General features: G+C 38.4%; 1 protein-coding gene across 4 annotated transcripts in view; it reads left to right on the top strand.

Annotated features, from left to right (window-relative positions):
• fermt2 (FERM domain containing kindlin 2) overlaps positions 1–17047 on the top strand; it is a 39919-nt gene that overhangs the window by 4928 nt on the left and 17944 nt on the right. For all 4 annotated transcript variants that reach the window (XM_086155168.1, XM_086155159.1, XM_086155150.1 and 1 more), the window contains exons 3-4: positions 10766–10999; positions 16505–16633. In XM_086155168.1, the coding sequence (XP_086011294.1) occupies positions 10766–10999; positions 16505–16633 (363 nt within the window). The remainder of the gene's footprint in view (positions 1–10765; positions 11000–16504; positions 16634–17047) is intronic.

Below are 17047 nucleotides of genomic sequence, written 5' to 3'. Positions count from 1 at the left end.
AAAGGTAATTTTGTAGTCCATAATGGAGAGCAACTACATTTTTTTTTTCCAATTAACCAGATTCCACGACCAGAATGGGAAGGGGTATCTCAGAATTTGCAGAATAGCTGTTAACATTTGTAAAGTGACTCTTTTGCGCATCTGCAAGTTATTTGATGATCTGTTGTCTGACGTAATCAACTCTGCAGCATATGGGCAATGCCAAGAAAGATCACTCATTTGGCTTGCTGGAAGCAAATGTGATGGCTTCAGTTTGACAATGGAGTACATTTTTCTGAAGGAAACAGATGTGATTTAGCACAGGATGCTGAACTTCCTCTGGTCTATTTTTTTATGCACCTTCAGCCTTCTTTGCTTTCCCATTCTACTGTCCACTGAGTGTAAATAGATTTTTGAAAATGATTCTGTCCTGTTGGATTGAACGGCGATGCAGCTCTCACATCTAAGTATGGTCTGTTAATGAATGGGAGCTCTCACTTGTTTCTCTCTCCTGTTATAATTTTATCATGCTGTCGAATTTAGTTTTATCACAATTTCTTTAATGAGACTTACTAAAATAACTATATTGCCACATGGAAAATCTTGCCTATAAATTGAGAATTGCTCTTGTAGTCTTTGTGATTCCCTCTCTCCCTCTCTCTAATCTCTCTGACAGGAAGTAGTTTGCCTAAGTAGCGGTCCTGCCCAGGCCAGAGCTTTCCTGTTTTACTTGCAAGATGTTGCAGTCAGTGATTGTGCTGCTTTCTACTAATGTGCTCACATTTACATGCTATGCCAATATATTTAGACATCTGATCAGTTCCTTTTATATTCTTGTGTTTATTAGTTTTCAGCCCATCAAAATAATGCTGTTTTGACTGGTGCTCAAAATTAAAGCTGAAATGAAAGAAAAGTTTTCCTATTGGAATACTAAAAGTTGACGCAATAATCAGATATAAATTTCTAAAGAAGAAATTCCACAAAGATTCTGAAGTTTCCTTTAAATCTGAGCTAACTTGAATTTAATGGCTGCTCATTTTGATATTCTGTCAACTCTGGGGATCATGCCACTCATATAGAAAATACTATATGCTTAATGCTGTTATAAGAATGAACCTGAGCTGGTTGGGGTATCATTGATATTCTGTACTTGTATACTTTTTTCACCTTGTTGGAGGATTTTATTTAACCTCATGTAAAAACTCCCATGCTTGTTGAGGATGATTTAATCAGTTATGTTTGGCATCTTAAGTATGCAGTGGAACAAACTTTCATAGACCCTCTGGGAATGTCAGCTTGTTGCTTTTCATGCCTTACGCCTTCCGGTAGTGGCAGGCAGTGTGGTGATCCCAGAGGAGAGAAATTTTAGAACATGACATTGTTGTACTAACACCACACACCTGTGTGTTTGTGGAGTAAACTGATCTGAGGTTTTGTTTGGGTTCTTGGCCCAAACAGGGGATAACTAAACCAAAAGATGTATTAATAGATCCCAAGCTTTGTTGAATATGCATATGGGGACATCGCTTTTGAATTCCTTGTGAAAATCCTGGTCCCACTTAATGGGGCAGTATAGTAAATGGGACACAGCTGTTACTTTTCACAGATATTCTTCAGAATGTTGTGTATCTTTCCTTTGCCCTAGATGTATCCTGATCCCAAGCATTTTGTAAAAAGACAAGAAGCTCCTTTTCTTTTAACCCAGCAAAGTTGTTTTAATAGACTGCTACATATATCAAAAAAGCAATGGAAACCAATGCTTTTTCAGAACCAGATGACTTTCTGGGATGCAGGCAAGAGACGTGTTCCTCATATTACCTTGCTGGTTTAGGTTTGCAATTAGACATTGGAGTGGTTTACATCATGCATGCAGCAACACAGACCGTAGTGCTCACATTAGCATGACTTTAACGGTAAATAAAATAGTGAAATTCAAAAATTGCAAATTTTGTGAATACAAAGTAGCAACAGTATAACAATGAAAATTCTGGGTTTTATTAATGTAATGTAATGTAATGCTGTACCTAGCAAGAAAGCAATGGTGGCTGCAGCTCTGCTGCATTTTCTGCAAACCATGTTTTAACATATTAGCTGAATATTTTACTGCAGGATTGGAGATAGCTAAAGTACCCAGGTGTGTTGTTTTGATTTGTTATATACTTATAAATTTGGAAAGCAAAACATCAAGCCATCTCCTGCCCCTTATCCTGCACTAAGGGTCGCGGGGGATGCTGGAGCCTGCTATCTCAGCTGTCATCGGGCGAGAGGCAGGGTACACCCAGGACTGGTCGCTTGTCAATCCTAGGGCCACATATGTAGACAGTCAACCAGTCACTCACTAACTCAATCTATACAATTTTCCTAAGTAACCTTTTTGGACTGTGGGAGGAAACTTGAGAACCTGGAGGAAACCCATGCAGACACGGGGAGAATATGCAAACTCCACACAGAAAGGTCGCCTTATCGGAATCAAACCAGGGTCCTTCTTGCTGTGTGGCCAAAGCGCTAACCACTTGCAAGAAAAATTAAGATTGATGATTCATAACATATTGGATAATGATCTGACATACCCTTAATGCAACTCTCAGCTTTTTTCAGGTTAAATATATCTTGATATTCCCCAATGGCCTATTTAGTAAGTCTTTCAACCAACAAGGTTATTTTCTTTTATTGAAGACAAAGCTGAAGGCAGTAAGACCACATATTAGCAGCAACTTGATGCAGCTGCATTAAACGGCTTGCTAAGTATATCAATGTAAGTAAATAAATGTTCGGTTATGAGAGTGGATTCCAAACCACAGGCAGACGCAAACAGCAAAGAAGTACATCATTAAAAAAAATCATAGTTACAACCATCATCTTTTGTCCTGTTATTTTTTTATTCTCTCAAAATGAGGATCTTTTTTTAATAAATACAGCTGTAATTTCTGTATACGTCATGCGGTACATTTCATTCAGTTGTATCATTGCCTCATTTCATATTTGTTGCGGTGATGTGTAGAGGCACAATTTCAAAACTCACTGTGTAAATACTTACTGAGCTGAATATGTAGTATCCACACACATTCTTTACCCAGAATTTACAATGGAAACTCACAAGTTGTTGAGAGTGCTACAAAATGAGCTTGACAGCAAGACAGGGGTTATCTGGCAGGATACATAAATGGATATTTTCCATCTACTTCTTTTAATCTTAGCCCCATGGGCTTGTTTATGTTATTCTGCTGGTTCCTTGACTGCTTAATTGTATAAAGCTGGGCAAGGGTGGAGGAGAGTATGACCTCTGTTTTGCTGTGTTTGGATCATGACACAAATGGATACAAGCCGTCTGTCTCCAAGGAGGATTCCTGTAATAGCCCTTTGGGCCACTCCTAATGCATCAAGCCAACCATGGTTGCACTTTCATTTTATTATAGCAGGCTATATCCTCAAAGTTTTTTGTTGATACTACATTTTCATTTTGCTCAATGGAAATGTATGGATGAGTTTGCAGAAGCCATTTTCTTCCCATGTGTTTATTTTGACATAACTTGCCTCTCATTTTCTTTGGTAACTGAAGTGGAGCATTCCATTTGACCAAGATTTGACATATTTACTGACTGTGAAGCATAGCTATAGTGACAATAAAGATCATATTTGGGAATTTTCTGTGCTATGAACTTGGAGTTTTCTCCAGTTGTGTCAGGTACTAGTTTGGGCAATATACTCATTAAAACTAATCAATAATAAAATTGTCCTCTGACTCCTTTTATGTCAGGTCTGGCCTTAAATGATTTTATGCATCGTGATATATGTATGACGAATAGCACTAATATGTCTGGTTATTTTACAGCTTCATGTAAATCTGTCCAAATGTTTTTCTTGGATAAGGTTTAACTGCTTAAAAAGTGAACCACACCAGGCAAGCACGTAGGGCAACATGGCTTTTTTTTAACAGAACACTTTCACTGTAATCATTAAGAGCTGTAAAGCACACATAGTAACACATCATTTCATGCTTGCCACAACAGACCCCTTTCTCAAGTCAAGTCACTTTGTGTTTTTTCCTTGATGCATACTACCATAAAAATCTAAGTTGATTTTAGGTTATTTAGAAAATTTTGATGGGATTAGAGCAGTCGTCCTCGGAATTGAATGATCCTGGTTCAAATTCTGGTTCCTCCTCGCCTTTCGAAGTGTTGTTGAGCAAGACACAGAACCCCTAACTGCTCCCCTGGCACTGTTTCTTAGCTGCCTTCTGCTCATGGTTTACACATGATGGGTTAAATGCAGTGGTCAAATTTTGCTGATGTTGCGCTCTATCTATAATTGTATGTGATAATAAAAGGCATTTCTTCCGTCGTCTTGTTGTTTTGAAGGACCAGTATTTTATTTCCATTTGACAAAGTATATAAAAATTGGATTCACCCTAAATTTAGTAATATTAGTCTACTGAGTATCTTCATCACATTTCAAAATACGCATACAACAGGAAATAGCAAATGCCCTAATTTGTGTAATCCCGTTGACTAGAATAATTAAAGTGGCCTCATTCTTTCAAGTAAGCTAAGTAACCAAAATGTTAATGATCGACCACTGGCAGATGATTGTGCTGTTGTATGATTCAGATGATCTAAAATTCACTTTGTTCATCATAAAGTATTACCTTGTAATGGCAAAGGTTTTGTAAGTACTTCATTGACAATTCTGGAACAGATGTTTACATCGATCAATCATGTAATCGTTTCAAGTATTCTATTCAAAGCATAATGTATTACTTTTTTTTTTTCTTTTTTCACTGCTCAGAAATCCTCTTTCAGGTGCAAGTTGTATAAGTAATGAGCAGTGGTATGGCAATTTTTCTGGTGTGTTGTCCTTAGCAGTAGCCAAGGAAGTGCAAAAGTTGTATGATGAAGTCAATCCTCAGCTGTAATCCTATGTTGGATTCCAAAGACACTGCCTTCACCTAACTCTAAAGCCTGTTGTATACATGTCAGGTAGCTCATGTTGATACAAAAGCTGGTTAGTGCTATAGGTCATTTGCATGAGCTTTAACATTGGGCCACAGAAAAAAAGTTGTTCCTTGCATATTGAATACTTGTGTTACTTACTATGTACAATGTAAGAGAAGCCTTTCCAGTTATAAAAGGATACACTGTGTTTGTTTTTTGAAAGAATGAATCAAGTGGACGAACCTGCGGATCCATGCCATTGTTGTGTATGAATACAGGTTGTCATCTCGCACCACTTGCCCCTATGACGTCAACCAGAAGTTACCAAGGAAACTGCAGGATCAGCCTCTCCCTCTTGTAATGGTTTTATCTGTAGATGTCTCAAAATGATAAAGCCTTTTCCTTCATTTCTCATGTACAGCCTGGCTCTGACAGCCAATAGAACCATTAATACTTAGTTTAAAACAAGGATGTCACAATCCTTTTGTCCTTGTTTGCAGCATGTCTTTGTCAGATTTTGGTAACTCCCGACAAACAGTATTCTTAGTATGGGTTAAGTAACATGAAGTCCATCAATCCATTGTCTTTGGTGTGATTATTCTTCCATTTCATTTTATGTGTCACATTCCAGCTTATAACAGAAAAATAATTACATATCCAGCTGTTTAACCGTGTATATTTACTAGATAAAAATAATACACAAAAGTTACCTTTTTCCCAGGACAGGTCATGGACATGAAATTCCCATATTAAGGCCTGCAACAAAGCCAGCTGACAACTGAAGTAATCAAACTATTTGATGTAAGAAAAAAGTCAAAGTTGTAACCCTGGCTACCACCCAATCAAATTTTTCACTCTTGAGCTCTAAATTTATCTTAAACCAGTCAACCAGAACTCAAGGGACTTCAGGACATGTGTGTCTGTCATGGGGATACAGCTGTTGAGAATTTTCCCTTTTTCAGTGAGTTCGTGCAAATGACCAATATAGTATCAGCATTTAAAAACATCATGTTCATCATCAAAACATTAACATTTACCAAACTTGTAATGCCTCAGTCAGTGAGTTTGTCATTTGCCACAGTAAACATTGCTATAAAGCAAACATGGTGGTGGTACAGTTGCAACCACCACAGTGAAACGGTAAATATGCTGCCAAAACTGCAAAAGGAATTGAAAGAAAGTGGAAATAAACATGGGATTTCCTCAAACGGTGGCATTCTGCTTGGCCACGCAGTGTATTTTCCACCACATCATACAGTTGAGAACAAAATGTATGTGAATTTAGGCAAGGAATACTCAGACCAGGAAGCATACTACAGAGACTTGTCAAATGTTGATCAAAACAATTTAAAGTTACGGGTTTAATGGTGTAGATTTCCAAAACATACTTGTGAATGTGCTTTTTTGTTTTGCATTAATTTCAAGGCTTGTTTATGTTGCTTTTCCGCACTTTTGAAACACTCAAGATATTCTCTATATCAGTAGAATACATGAACTAAACGGTGTACGCTGCATTGCCACGATTGAACAAAGTATTTAATTACCCCTTCTTTGTAAATTTACTTGTCCCTCTGTCTGTTCCTAATCTGTGTCCTCTTAAACCACAGTTAATTTTGCACACATTTATACAACCACTTCACAAAAAAATCCAGATTACCATGACTGGAAATATATTGTGTTTTAACAACTTAAACCATGCTCTCTTGTTTGGCAAGTTATTTGCAATAGAACAAAGGCCTTTTTGAAAAAGGAAGTATGCTTTAACTCAACAAATCTTTTTTTTCTCTCTCTTCAATTCCACCAGAACTCCGAAAAAGTAAAGTTCTTTGCCAGTTAAAAGTTATGTTTCACATTTACTTAGGTCTCTATGCATGATCGGTATCCTACCTAATTTTATAGCCAAAAAAGCCCCTCATATCCTAATTCACTCATTCTATTCAATACAACAGTGTCTCAGAATTCCTCAATCTCGGAATTATTGCATTTCACCTTTTATCTCTTATGAGGCATGGCTGATGTGTGAATAGCTCTTTGTATCTGATTCAAATTGTACTTTTCAGTACCGTTGCACTAACATTTTTTCTTAAAGTTGATAAGTTAAGGACTTATGTTGCGGGAGCTTCTGGAAAGTCTGTCTTGGATGATCACAACCACATTATGGCTTATGCTGAAATTTCTGGTTTAGACAAGGAATGGTATTTTCTTGTCTGGAACCATAATGTTGAGCTCTATTGGATCAGTGCATCTTTTAGCACAGAACACTACATTTTGTAAAACTCAGTGGAAAAATGCATGACCTGTGTGTAGCTTTTATCTCAAGTTAGTTGGGGCTACTTTTTGTTTCCAGTATCAGCTGACAGCCTTAGCATTGCTGGTATGCTGGTAGCATTGCCAAGAGTGATATAACTCATTGACTGCATATGAATTTAGATGAGTTTAGATTCATTACTGAACATTATGAACACATAAAAAACAGAATAGCATTACAATGGAGGAGTATTGGCACTCTGGCAATCATTTTTATACATTATGCTACCTCCTTGTTTGCTGAACTGCTGCCATGCTTTTTAACATTTTGCACATTGTAATTCAGCGAAATGCAGACTTGCATAAGCACTTGTACAGAACAAAAAAAGCAACAAGATTTAAAAAGATGTCAGTTACACACAGATGCTTGCTTGCTTGCCCACCTGGTTTATTGCCCAGAACACATTTTAAGAACACAACTTTTGGCCAAATGAAGGCCACACAGTTGTCTTTTTATTGGCATCATTTCATATTTGATAAATTCATTTTTCAGCAACATTGTGTCTGGCTCTCCATGACACATTTTTACTAATGCAGGTGTGATTTGGAGCCTCAACAATTTTCTATCACAAGCTGTGTTTACACCACACCTCACATGATACATTGTTATAAATTTTAAATGTCTTATTATCCATTGAAAATGCTGTGATTGCTGTGATCCCCCCCCCCCCCCAAAAAAAAAAAAAAAAAAGCAGACTCAGTTCTCTGTCTGGCTCAACCATTAGCGTGTCTGTACTTAGCTTGCCTCCCCTGCCTGCTCATCCTTCCCTTCTCATCAGCCTTCTCTGGCTCCTTTCTCATACCCTGTCACACTGTCCCCTCCCCCTACACCACCATAAACATTGCTGCCTCCTAATGTAAACACCATAGATACTCTGGCTACAAGAGGAGGGAAAGGGGTTGCAAAATGACTGAAAGAGATGTTAAAGAAGGATAGAGGGATTCCTCAATTCTTTTTACCACCCTGAAAGCTTTGAATTCCCTGTGTCTAATAGCCCATAATTTTAAGCCAAATCACTCATGATATATTCTAATACTGATCTCTTCATTTTTGTAGTATTTAAGAAAATGGTGTCCAAATATAGAGAACTTGTAACTAAGAACTAAATTTGGTATAGCTGGTGAATAAACAGAATAGGACCAAATCTGTGATAATGTAGCTTACTTAAACAAATGCACAGCAAATGCTGTAAATGGATAGATGATAACATGATCTCTTTAGATTCATAACGCCACATATTCAATCTTTGTATCATCTTTCGTGTCCCGCAGAGGTCGTAAAGCATGGTTTTCGATTTTGTTACTCCTTCCCCTGTTTTTCAAGCCATCTTTGTGCACACACACACATAACTCGATTGAAGGCTGTGGGTCCACATTTAATGCACTCAATTACTTAGCCCCCCCCCCCCCCCCCCCCCCCCCCCCCAGCGCTTGCTGCTGCATTACGTCAGGCTTGGCAGACTGTATTTTTATCTGGGATATGCCATTGGCCCTCTCTCCCCCCCCCACCCCGTGTATGGATTGAGTTACCACCTTGTTGCTGAAAGAACCCATTGAACGCCTCTTCGTGCTGCTCTCGTCCAATCACAACACATTGAACCACAGTGTAATGACCTAAGCTCGCAGAGAGAAAGGCTATGTCCAGTCTGGTTTTGGGGGTGGGTGGAGACATACAGAGGAACAGAAGCTATAAGGAGTGTGGTTGTGTGTAACTGAAACCTGCCAAGATGAGCATTCATGCTTTTCCACAGACTGCATGGTGGTAATGCTCTTTGGGTATAAGATGTTTCTGTAGAATATGGTTTGCGGTGAAAATGTAAGTGCCAAATGTTAATGTTAGCTGTTTTACATCTCTCACAGACATCAAAAATTACAAGGTTGTAAGAGGAAAAACTGTTTGGAGAGTTATGAAAATATATTGAACTCTCTTTCCAGTTTTGCCCAGCTTTTTCCTTCATATCACTTTAACCCTTTAATAACTATAGTGCAGTGAAGAGAACACATTTTCTAACTGTATCAAAAGGTTCTTTCTGCAACTGAGGAATCAGAATAGCTGAACAGTTGATGGCAGCTATAGCTCGTGCTGCCAGAAAAAAAAAAAAAAAAACGCATACAGGGAATCTGAAAGAAAGAGTGGAATGTTTTCACTCTAGTACCAAGTGTTTGCCCTCAGAGAAAACCATATAAAACCAAACAGCTTGACAAACAACCCCTCCCCATCTCAATTCGCTCAATTGTAAGCCTTCACAATGATCTCTGCACTGAGTTGCTGGTAGCCATTCTCTTCCTAAGCATTCATCCTTGCCTAAGCTTAATTACAAGCATAAAATCTTCCTCAACCGAGTTCGTTTTAATTGGCTGAATTGAATTTTCAGAATAGTTACTGTCTTTTGCTGCATACTGCTTTTTTTAAAATGAAGATATATTTACCCTCTTAAAACATCAGAAGTATCTACCTGTCCCATTTGCCAAAAGCTTGGCTAAATTGTGTAAATGGTTAATTTATGCTGGTTAGAATGCTAACTTAATTAAGGATTTACTCAAGCATGCTTGTATCCGTGTCTGAGCACTGACTCATTGAGGCTGTTGGATGCTATTTGGCAGGATGGATGACGAGTCAAATGTGAGTAGGTAGGGGGAGGGATTCAGACACTGCTTTCGGAAGTGGCTCCAGAGATTAAAGCTTGGGGAATGACATCACCACAATTGGCCATCTGAGAGTATAATATGATACAAAAATACAGTGACGACACATTTATGTTTGTTTATTTGTAACTTACAAAATTTAAAGTAAATTGCTACAGACAGAATTGAACAAGTAAATTCAATATCTGTTACTAATTTGAATTTTAGCTTACTGATAACTTGATTATGATTCAAGGAGAAAATATTCATCACAAAAAGGGTGTGAAGATAACTAATTCTCTGTTTGAGATTCACTCTTCTGCAACTATCATAGGCCTGAAACCAGCAGACATCACAAGAAATAAACTCAGCCGCTCTGGTACTAGTACAGAAACAAGAGTAATCTGCAAAACAGCTGCTTTGAGTTCTCTCAAATCCCTGTAGTTTTTACCTTCCCCTTGAAGTCACACTCAGATTTTGAGACCACAGGTCTGCCTCCATTGTGTTGAGTCCCCGCAGAAAAAAAGCCTGGAAGCAATGTGGAGTTTTCGGTGGCTTGTCTCTGCTTTAGAGGGATCACAGTGTGACTTTGCAACAAAGAGGGAGGTATGAACCTGATATCCCCACAGTGTCACACAAACAGCAATGTCTTTTACATACTGAATTCTCTCCTCCCTCTCACTTTGATTTCAATGCCTTTGTGCCAACCTTTTATGAACCCCTCATCACCCAAGATGTGATCCTGAGGGCAGGAGGGCCATGTTTGGTTAGTGTGTTTACCTTTTAGCCTCGCTGTCAATGGCAAAGAGAAAAAACAAAAAACACAACATCCACATTTGTTCCTGTTCAGAAAATGCAGATTGTTGTCAGTAGTCTGATTTGAATCTCATCAGTTTATGTCCTTTCTTCTTTGTTCTTCACAGATGTGAAGAAGGACTGGTCAGACCATGCTCTATGGTGGGAGAAAAAGAAGACATGGTTATTGAAAACCCACTGGACATTGGACAAGTATGGCATTCAGGCAGATGCAAGGCTTCTGTTCACACCACAGCATAAGCTTCTGCGCCTCCAGCTGCCCAACATGAAACATATGAAGGTCAAGGTCAACTTCTCGGACCGTGTCTTTAAGGCAGTGTCTGACATCTGCAAAACTTTCAGTAAGTAAAACAAAGAACACATTTTTAAAAGAGCATTCCCATATTTTTGATGAGATTTAGAAATGTCATGTAGTAAACATGAAGGGTGCTTTACTGGGTGAAAAAGTAGAGTAAGGAATGCTGTTGTTCTGCTGTACTCTGCTGTACTGAAGTTATTGACTCTGGTAGATGTAATATATTTCCCTGTAATATTATTTTTTGAAATTTAATAAGAAACTATTTGGATTAGCCAAAAAGCTGCTTATTTTGTTTGTTTACTTTTACGGCTCGTGTGCTCGTAAAACATACCCTGAATCTTGCTTGTCAGAAACAGCAAGTCATCCACTGTTTGTTCTGGGGTCGTGCTCTTGGAACCAGCACTCCCTCTGTCCTGCAGTAATGTTTAGTAAACAGAGATTATAAATCCATCTCAGACCAAAAACATTGGTACACACAAAGATACGCAAATGTAAATAACTTCAGCTTCTCAGGAGAAAAATTGATTGTTTTATGTCATAGTTTTACTTTGAAAGGTGATAAAATAAACTAGTATCTTGTTAAAATGATGACATGAACTGAATTTACTGTTGCAAGTTGTTCACAGGCCATGGTCATAAATGATAATTTTCCATCAATAGCACCATACTGTGCTATGGGAAGTATTAAAGATCATTCACTGAACTCCAGTGATCTCTAACCTGCTTACACATGCTTCTCCTCAACCCCAAATTACTGTCTCCACTTGGAACTGCAACGTTGCAGAACGTGCACCCATATTCTATTTATCAGTGAGGGCCATAGCACACCTGTTGACTTTGTCACTCAAACGTTTACTAGAAACGAGCTATACAACAGCCTCCCTGGTTTTATTGGCTTTAACAAACCCATGTTGTCTTTTTCTTCATCTTTTTTGATAAGGCAGGAATGGAGAACTTTTCCCTTATGTGAAATGAAAAATGACAAATTACAAAGATTCAATGTTTTAAGAAGAGGCTGTTTTTGAAAGTTGTGACAATGAGAAGAGGGATAAACTGGTCTATAGTTTTATGTTTTTGTTTTTGTTTTGGTTTTATTTTTGTTTTTTTTTCCCCTCTTGCCGTGGACAGACTAGAAATGTGTCTGCTGCTTCTGTAAAAAATCCATTTTAGCTCCACAAAATGTCAGGAAAAAATGTTTATGGCTGACTTGACATGTGCCAAGTCATTGAATGCTCTTAAAGACATCTCAGTTTGAAGGGCTACTTAATTTTCATCCACGCCACTGCAGAAAGCAAAACTTAAAAGCTATGATTTGGTATTGTTCTTCATTGAAACTGTGACATAGCTGCCATACAGCTTGTTTGACTTGGAAACATTTCAGTTTTGTTCTGGTAACTTTTGGTTTTACAATTTCCTGTGCGTATTTTGTGCTGACTCTGTGAGCTGTACAGCATAGAAAATCAGAGGGGACAGGAGATCTAGTCTGTCCAACTGGCCCTAGCTCCAGACATCAGAAGGGGAGGGGCAGACATACTGGAAAAGAGAGAGGGCATTTTTTTAGTATGAGTAAGTCATCATTGAGACCATTGCTTTTTCACACAACAATGATTTTAAAGGGGCTTATGGCCTGACATGTACACTCATTCACAGAGAAGCCATTTCCGTTTTCAAATAGATATTTGAGCGTATTTAATATTTAGCTAGTTTCATCATTGCATCTTTTGAATTTACTATTGAGTGATAATTATTAATTATTTCATTATTCTGTACACTTTTCACTTTTCGCTGTCCTTCCACTTCTTACATCAAACTTTTTTATTTATGCATTGTCAAGAAAGGCAATTTTCAAAGAGGACAAACTTAATTAACATTAATGATTTGCTGTTATGCAATTGTGGATTCTACAGTTCTGAATAAATTCTCGACATCAGTATGTTAACAGACTGCATTGTTCAAAGGAAACATCCTCTCTTTTTGTCATTTATATATCATAGAAAAACAGATATTACAGTGACTTTTTTACATCTTATTTTTCCTTTTCCCAACATCATGAATCTAAACTTAGGAGCCCTCAGCAAAACTCACTCTTGACAAGTAGGAGCGAATTCGTGGTCAAATTACAGCAGCACCTTCAGTCAAAGGTATAAAAGAAGCTCAGAAGAAGAATGGTGGCACCCTTGTCCCACAGCCTTAAACAGACAGCGAGGGCCAGCTCAGAGCGGAGACAACTCAGCGAAAATGTTGGCATTCAGTAATACACAGAGCTGCCTGCTTCCACTCCTGTTTGACCTTTAAATGTGCTTGGAAGCTCTTACATCCGGTCCTGTGTTGCTTACTTAAAAGTAGGAAATAACGGATGACAAATGTGCTACTTTAGTTGTGAGATGACATTTTTTGAACTTTGTCAACAGCTTTGGGAATTTCCAGTTAAGCTATGTGCACAATCTAGACAAAGAATGTGTCGATTCAGGTATTTGTTGTGTTTCAGTGCCAGTTAAAACAGTGTAGAAAATCTAAATACTTAATAAAATACAAAAGTTGAATTTATTCTTCTATTATAAAAAGGACTCCAAATCCCCTTCAATCTTTTGCAGCTGTAAAGAGATATTCAGACATCAACTTGTCCTTTCTAGATTAACTGCAGCCATTTCCAAACATTAGAAACACATACTGCTCTTCCCTCTGAGAGGACATATTTCAACTCTTCTTATGAGCTAGCATGCAAAATGCAGTATTCCCCACTAACACATGACTGGACGAGGACCCTGAGGTGGGACAAAATGAGGCTGCTTTTCTCAGCAGAGCACCTCTTCAGGGTAACAAGAGTCAGGCAGTTTCACTTAAGCTCTGTATGGTGTTTTTGTGTGAATCCCTTTGCTAGTGTCTTTGAGAACTGAGACCGAGTAACATTTTCTGGAGAATACAGATACCTCGACTATAAATGTATTTAAAGTAAAGTTATTTGCCGTGCAAACATTACTATATGGTGAACCAAATATGGAAATGAAAGATTACAAAAGGGACTGGACAGTCCAGAATTATACTGCAGACAGATGTTTAGTTAGAACACTTTGTTCTCCAGAAACCTTCATTTTCTGGCTCTGTTGCTTCATCGTTTTGATATAACAAATTTATGGCCCATCAGCTTATGATCTGCTTCACTTGGCTGAGTTGGCTGGTCTTGTTGTCATAACACAAGCAGAGTGGCGTGGCCTCAGCTCCAACTCCAGTGTTTCGGAATTTATCCTTTTGGAGTGTCCCTTTAGCATTTTGTACCTTCCTGTTCAATAATAGAACATGTAATGCTCCTAAGAATGCTTTGAGTTCAGTGATGGCTGTTTTTCTTATGATGATGGAAGTATTAAAATGATCTCCTCTCTATAATTGGACTGTTAGGTGAAAGAAAGGACCCACAGTGCAAAACCATCTCCATTGTCATGATTCTCTTCTGACCTTTCCACTGACTTTATTTCAGACCTTGCTTTATTTGCTGAGCAAATGTTTAATGTACACTTCCCTGGCAAAATTCCTGATTTATCAAGTATTGATTATGCAGCTTAGCTGCCCAAGGAATACCTCTGGGTGCAGATGAAGAAAGTGGGTGACTTAAGAGGGAGAAAAAAATTGCTTTTATTTTACTGTCCATGTGGGGTCTTAAGTCATTTGTGTTGGCATAAGAGCTTCATGATTGTACTTTATAACCGTGAGGGTGTCGTTCCTCCGTAGATAGTTTTATTCAAGTTTGCCAGTCATGTGCTCCTACGAAAAGATGTTGCAATCACAGCTGCTTCAAGCTACCTCAAGGTCATATTGACTACAACAGTGACTACGCTGTCACTGTCAGATCTGCAGGATGGCAGATCCAGTCGTATTTTCTAGGTGTCATTCCTGCAGCCAAAAATAAACTGAGCTTTTGTGAGTACTGTAACAACCCTTCCTCCTCCTCCTGGCAATGGCCACAACTATGTGGTGAGTGTAGGCGCAATTTTTTGCTCCCAAATCATGAGCCTGAACTTTATGAACACATAATTCAACACTTTCCTGTGTCTGTCAGCAGAAATTGACAGTAAAGTTAGCCTCTTTGAAAAATATAAGCAGAGTGCTTTCTCCATTTGGGATTTCAGCCATCTTAATCTTCTATTTTTATTTTTTCCGATTTTTGTAAAGAGGAGACAATGAGCTTAATCCCAACATTTATAGTTATTTTAATCAAAGTGATGATGGAGGAAATAGGAGTGTTCAATTTGTCTACCACATCTACTCTCTCCCTCCTTTTGGTGGTCATGTACAGTAGTTTAAGAAAGGCTTTTAATATTGTTTTTTGCTTTGTTCTTGCTTGACTTAATTGTATTCACATCATAGACTGTCTTTTAGTTCTTTAACAATACCACAGAGGCAAATATCATCAGCAATTCTCCTGTTAGAATTTGATATGTGAAAATAGCTGGTTACTTTAAAGTGGAATGCTACCTGTCACTCGTTCGCCAGAAGAAAGTATAGACAGTTCAATGCACACTTCAATGTGTGTATTGCCTCTTTCTCCCAGCACAGTAGGGCTAAAGCGCAGCAGCACGCCTGCAACTCACATGGCTGTATAAGGGCACAGTGATTGTGCTTCATTGCTACAGTTAAGCAAGAACGAAGGAGGAGGAGGCCGTAAGAGAGAGGAGAGATCCCATCTGGTAGTTTTTAAAACTCCTGGAATGCTTTTGCTTTAGTTACACAAATCAAACAAGTTCTCCAACCAAGCCAAGAAGTGTTCTTTCTGTTAAATGATCGAGCTAGACAGATAACAGCAAACCAAAGTCCCCTATTCACTGACCTTTTTTATAATTTACTGTTTGAAAAAGAGATAGCATATGAACTTGCAAATGAAAATGCAAAAACTGACAATAAAAATCTCATATTCTTTTATTTAAAATTGTTAAGTAAAAACAAATCCAGATGCATATTTGTCGAAGCCACCTCATCTCCACCATTTCAGCCATTCCCAGCCAGTATTCAAATTCAAATGCTGCTGTTGTGCGACGGTCCCATGGCCTTGACTGTAGATGATCTCCTTCAAAGGCAAATTGTCTTTTTAAAATTTCAGTTCTGATACTTTTTGAGAGGCACAAAATCCTCATTTGCTTAGTGTGAGTGTGTGAGAGGAATCTTTGAATGGTGGAACGTAAGAGGGGGTCTGAGGTTTTGCTTGGCCTGTCTCATTTGGGGATTACATGTAAAGCAAGATTTGTTGGGGCCCTGAGAAGAGGGATTTGCAATTTTCCACTGCTCGTGTGCACAGCTGTCTACAATTCTTTCCCATCTTCTCTCTCCCTGCCCCTACTGCATCTCATTAGTCATCAATACAAGCTTTCTTTGCAACCCTCTACTCAACCATAGTGCAGGTTATACTGTACAATGCTTGTGTGTATTGCGATGAGTAATGGAGTTTTATATTTAGTCAGTACGGTCTGAAGTCAGTTTCATTATTTGTGTGTGTTTTCTATCCAGAGTTATACCAATGATACCAAACAAAATTTAATCTGGCACTCACTTCCTCCAGACATCCGCCACCCAGAGGAGTTGTCTCTTCTGCGCAAGCCACGTGATCCCAAGAAGAAGAAGAAAAAGTTGGAGGAGACTGAAGATGATGATCTGGAGCTCGAGGGGCCTCTGTTAACCCCTGGAACTGGTGAGCCAATAAAAATCATGACGGAGGTTTAAGTTTGGAGACACCTATTTACAAAGGATAGTTAAATAATATTTTGCTCCTGTGGTGAACTGTGATGACTGGCTATTGACCTCACTTGCCATCTGAGACGTTGCTTTGAAGGGTATTGAAGAGGATTCAGGCGGAAACTATTGTGCTGTGTTAGACTCATGAAAAAAGGAAATAGTCCATTGTCCTGAAAGTTAAATATTTTTTTGTCTGCCAGTCCAAGCTTAATCAGTGCAAATTAGCTTCTATAGTTTGAAAGTTTGAGAGATTGCCTTTAGTTGTTTTCAAAGCAAAGGCCTATCCCCCCCTTGTCTTGGTGATTTTGAAATTTGTTTTTTCAATTTAAGTTCATGTTATAAGCCAAGCTCTATGTATTGGGTTCAGTTG

This window comes from Fistularia commersonii, chromosome 1 (assembly GCF_037954325.1).
Source record: "Fistularia commersonii isolate RoL2024-O1a breed Wild chromosome 1, RoL_Fcom_v1.0, whole genome shotgun sequence".
In the NCBI taxonomy this organism is placed as follows: Eukaryota; Metazoa; Chordata; class Actinopteri; order Syngnathiformes; family Fistulariidae; genus Fistularia; species Fistularia commersonii.
This window is presented reverse-complemented; position numbering and strand designations above follow the sequence as displayed.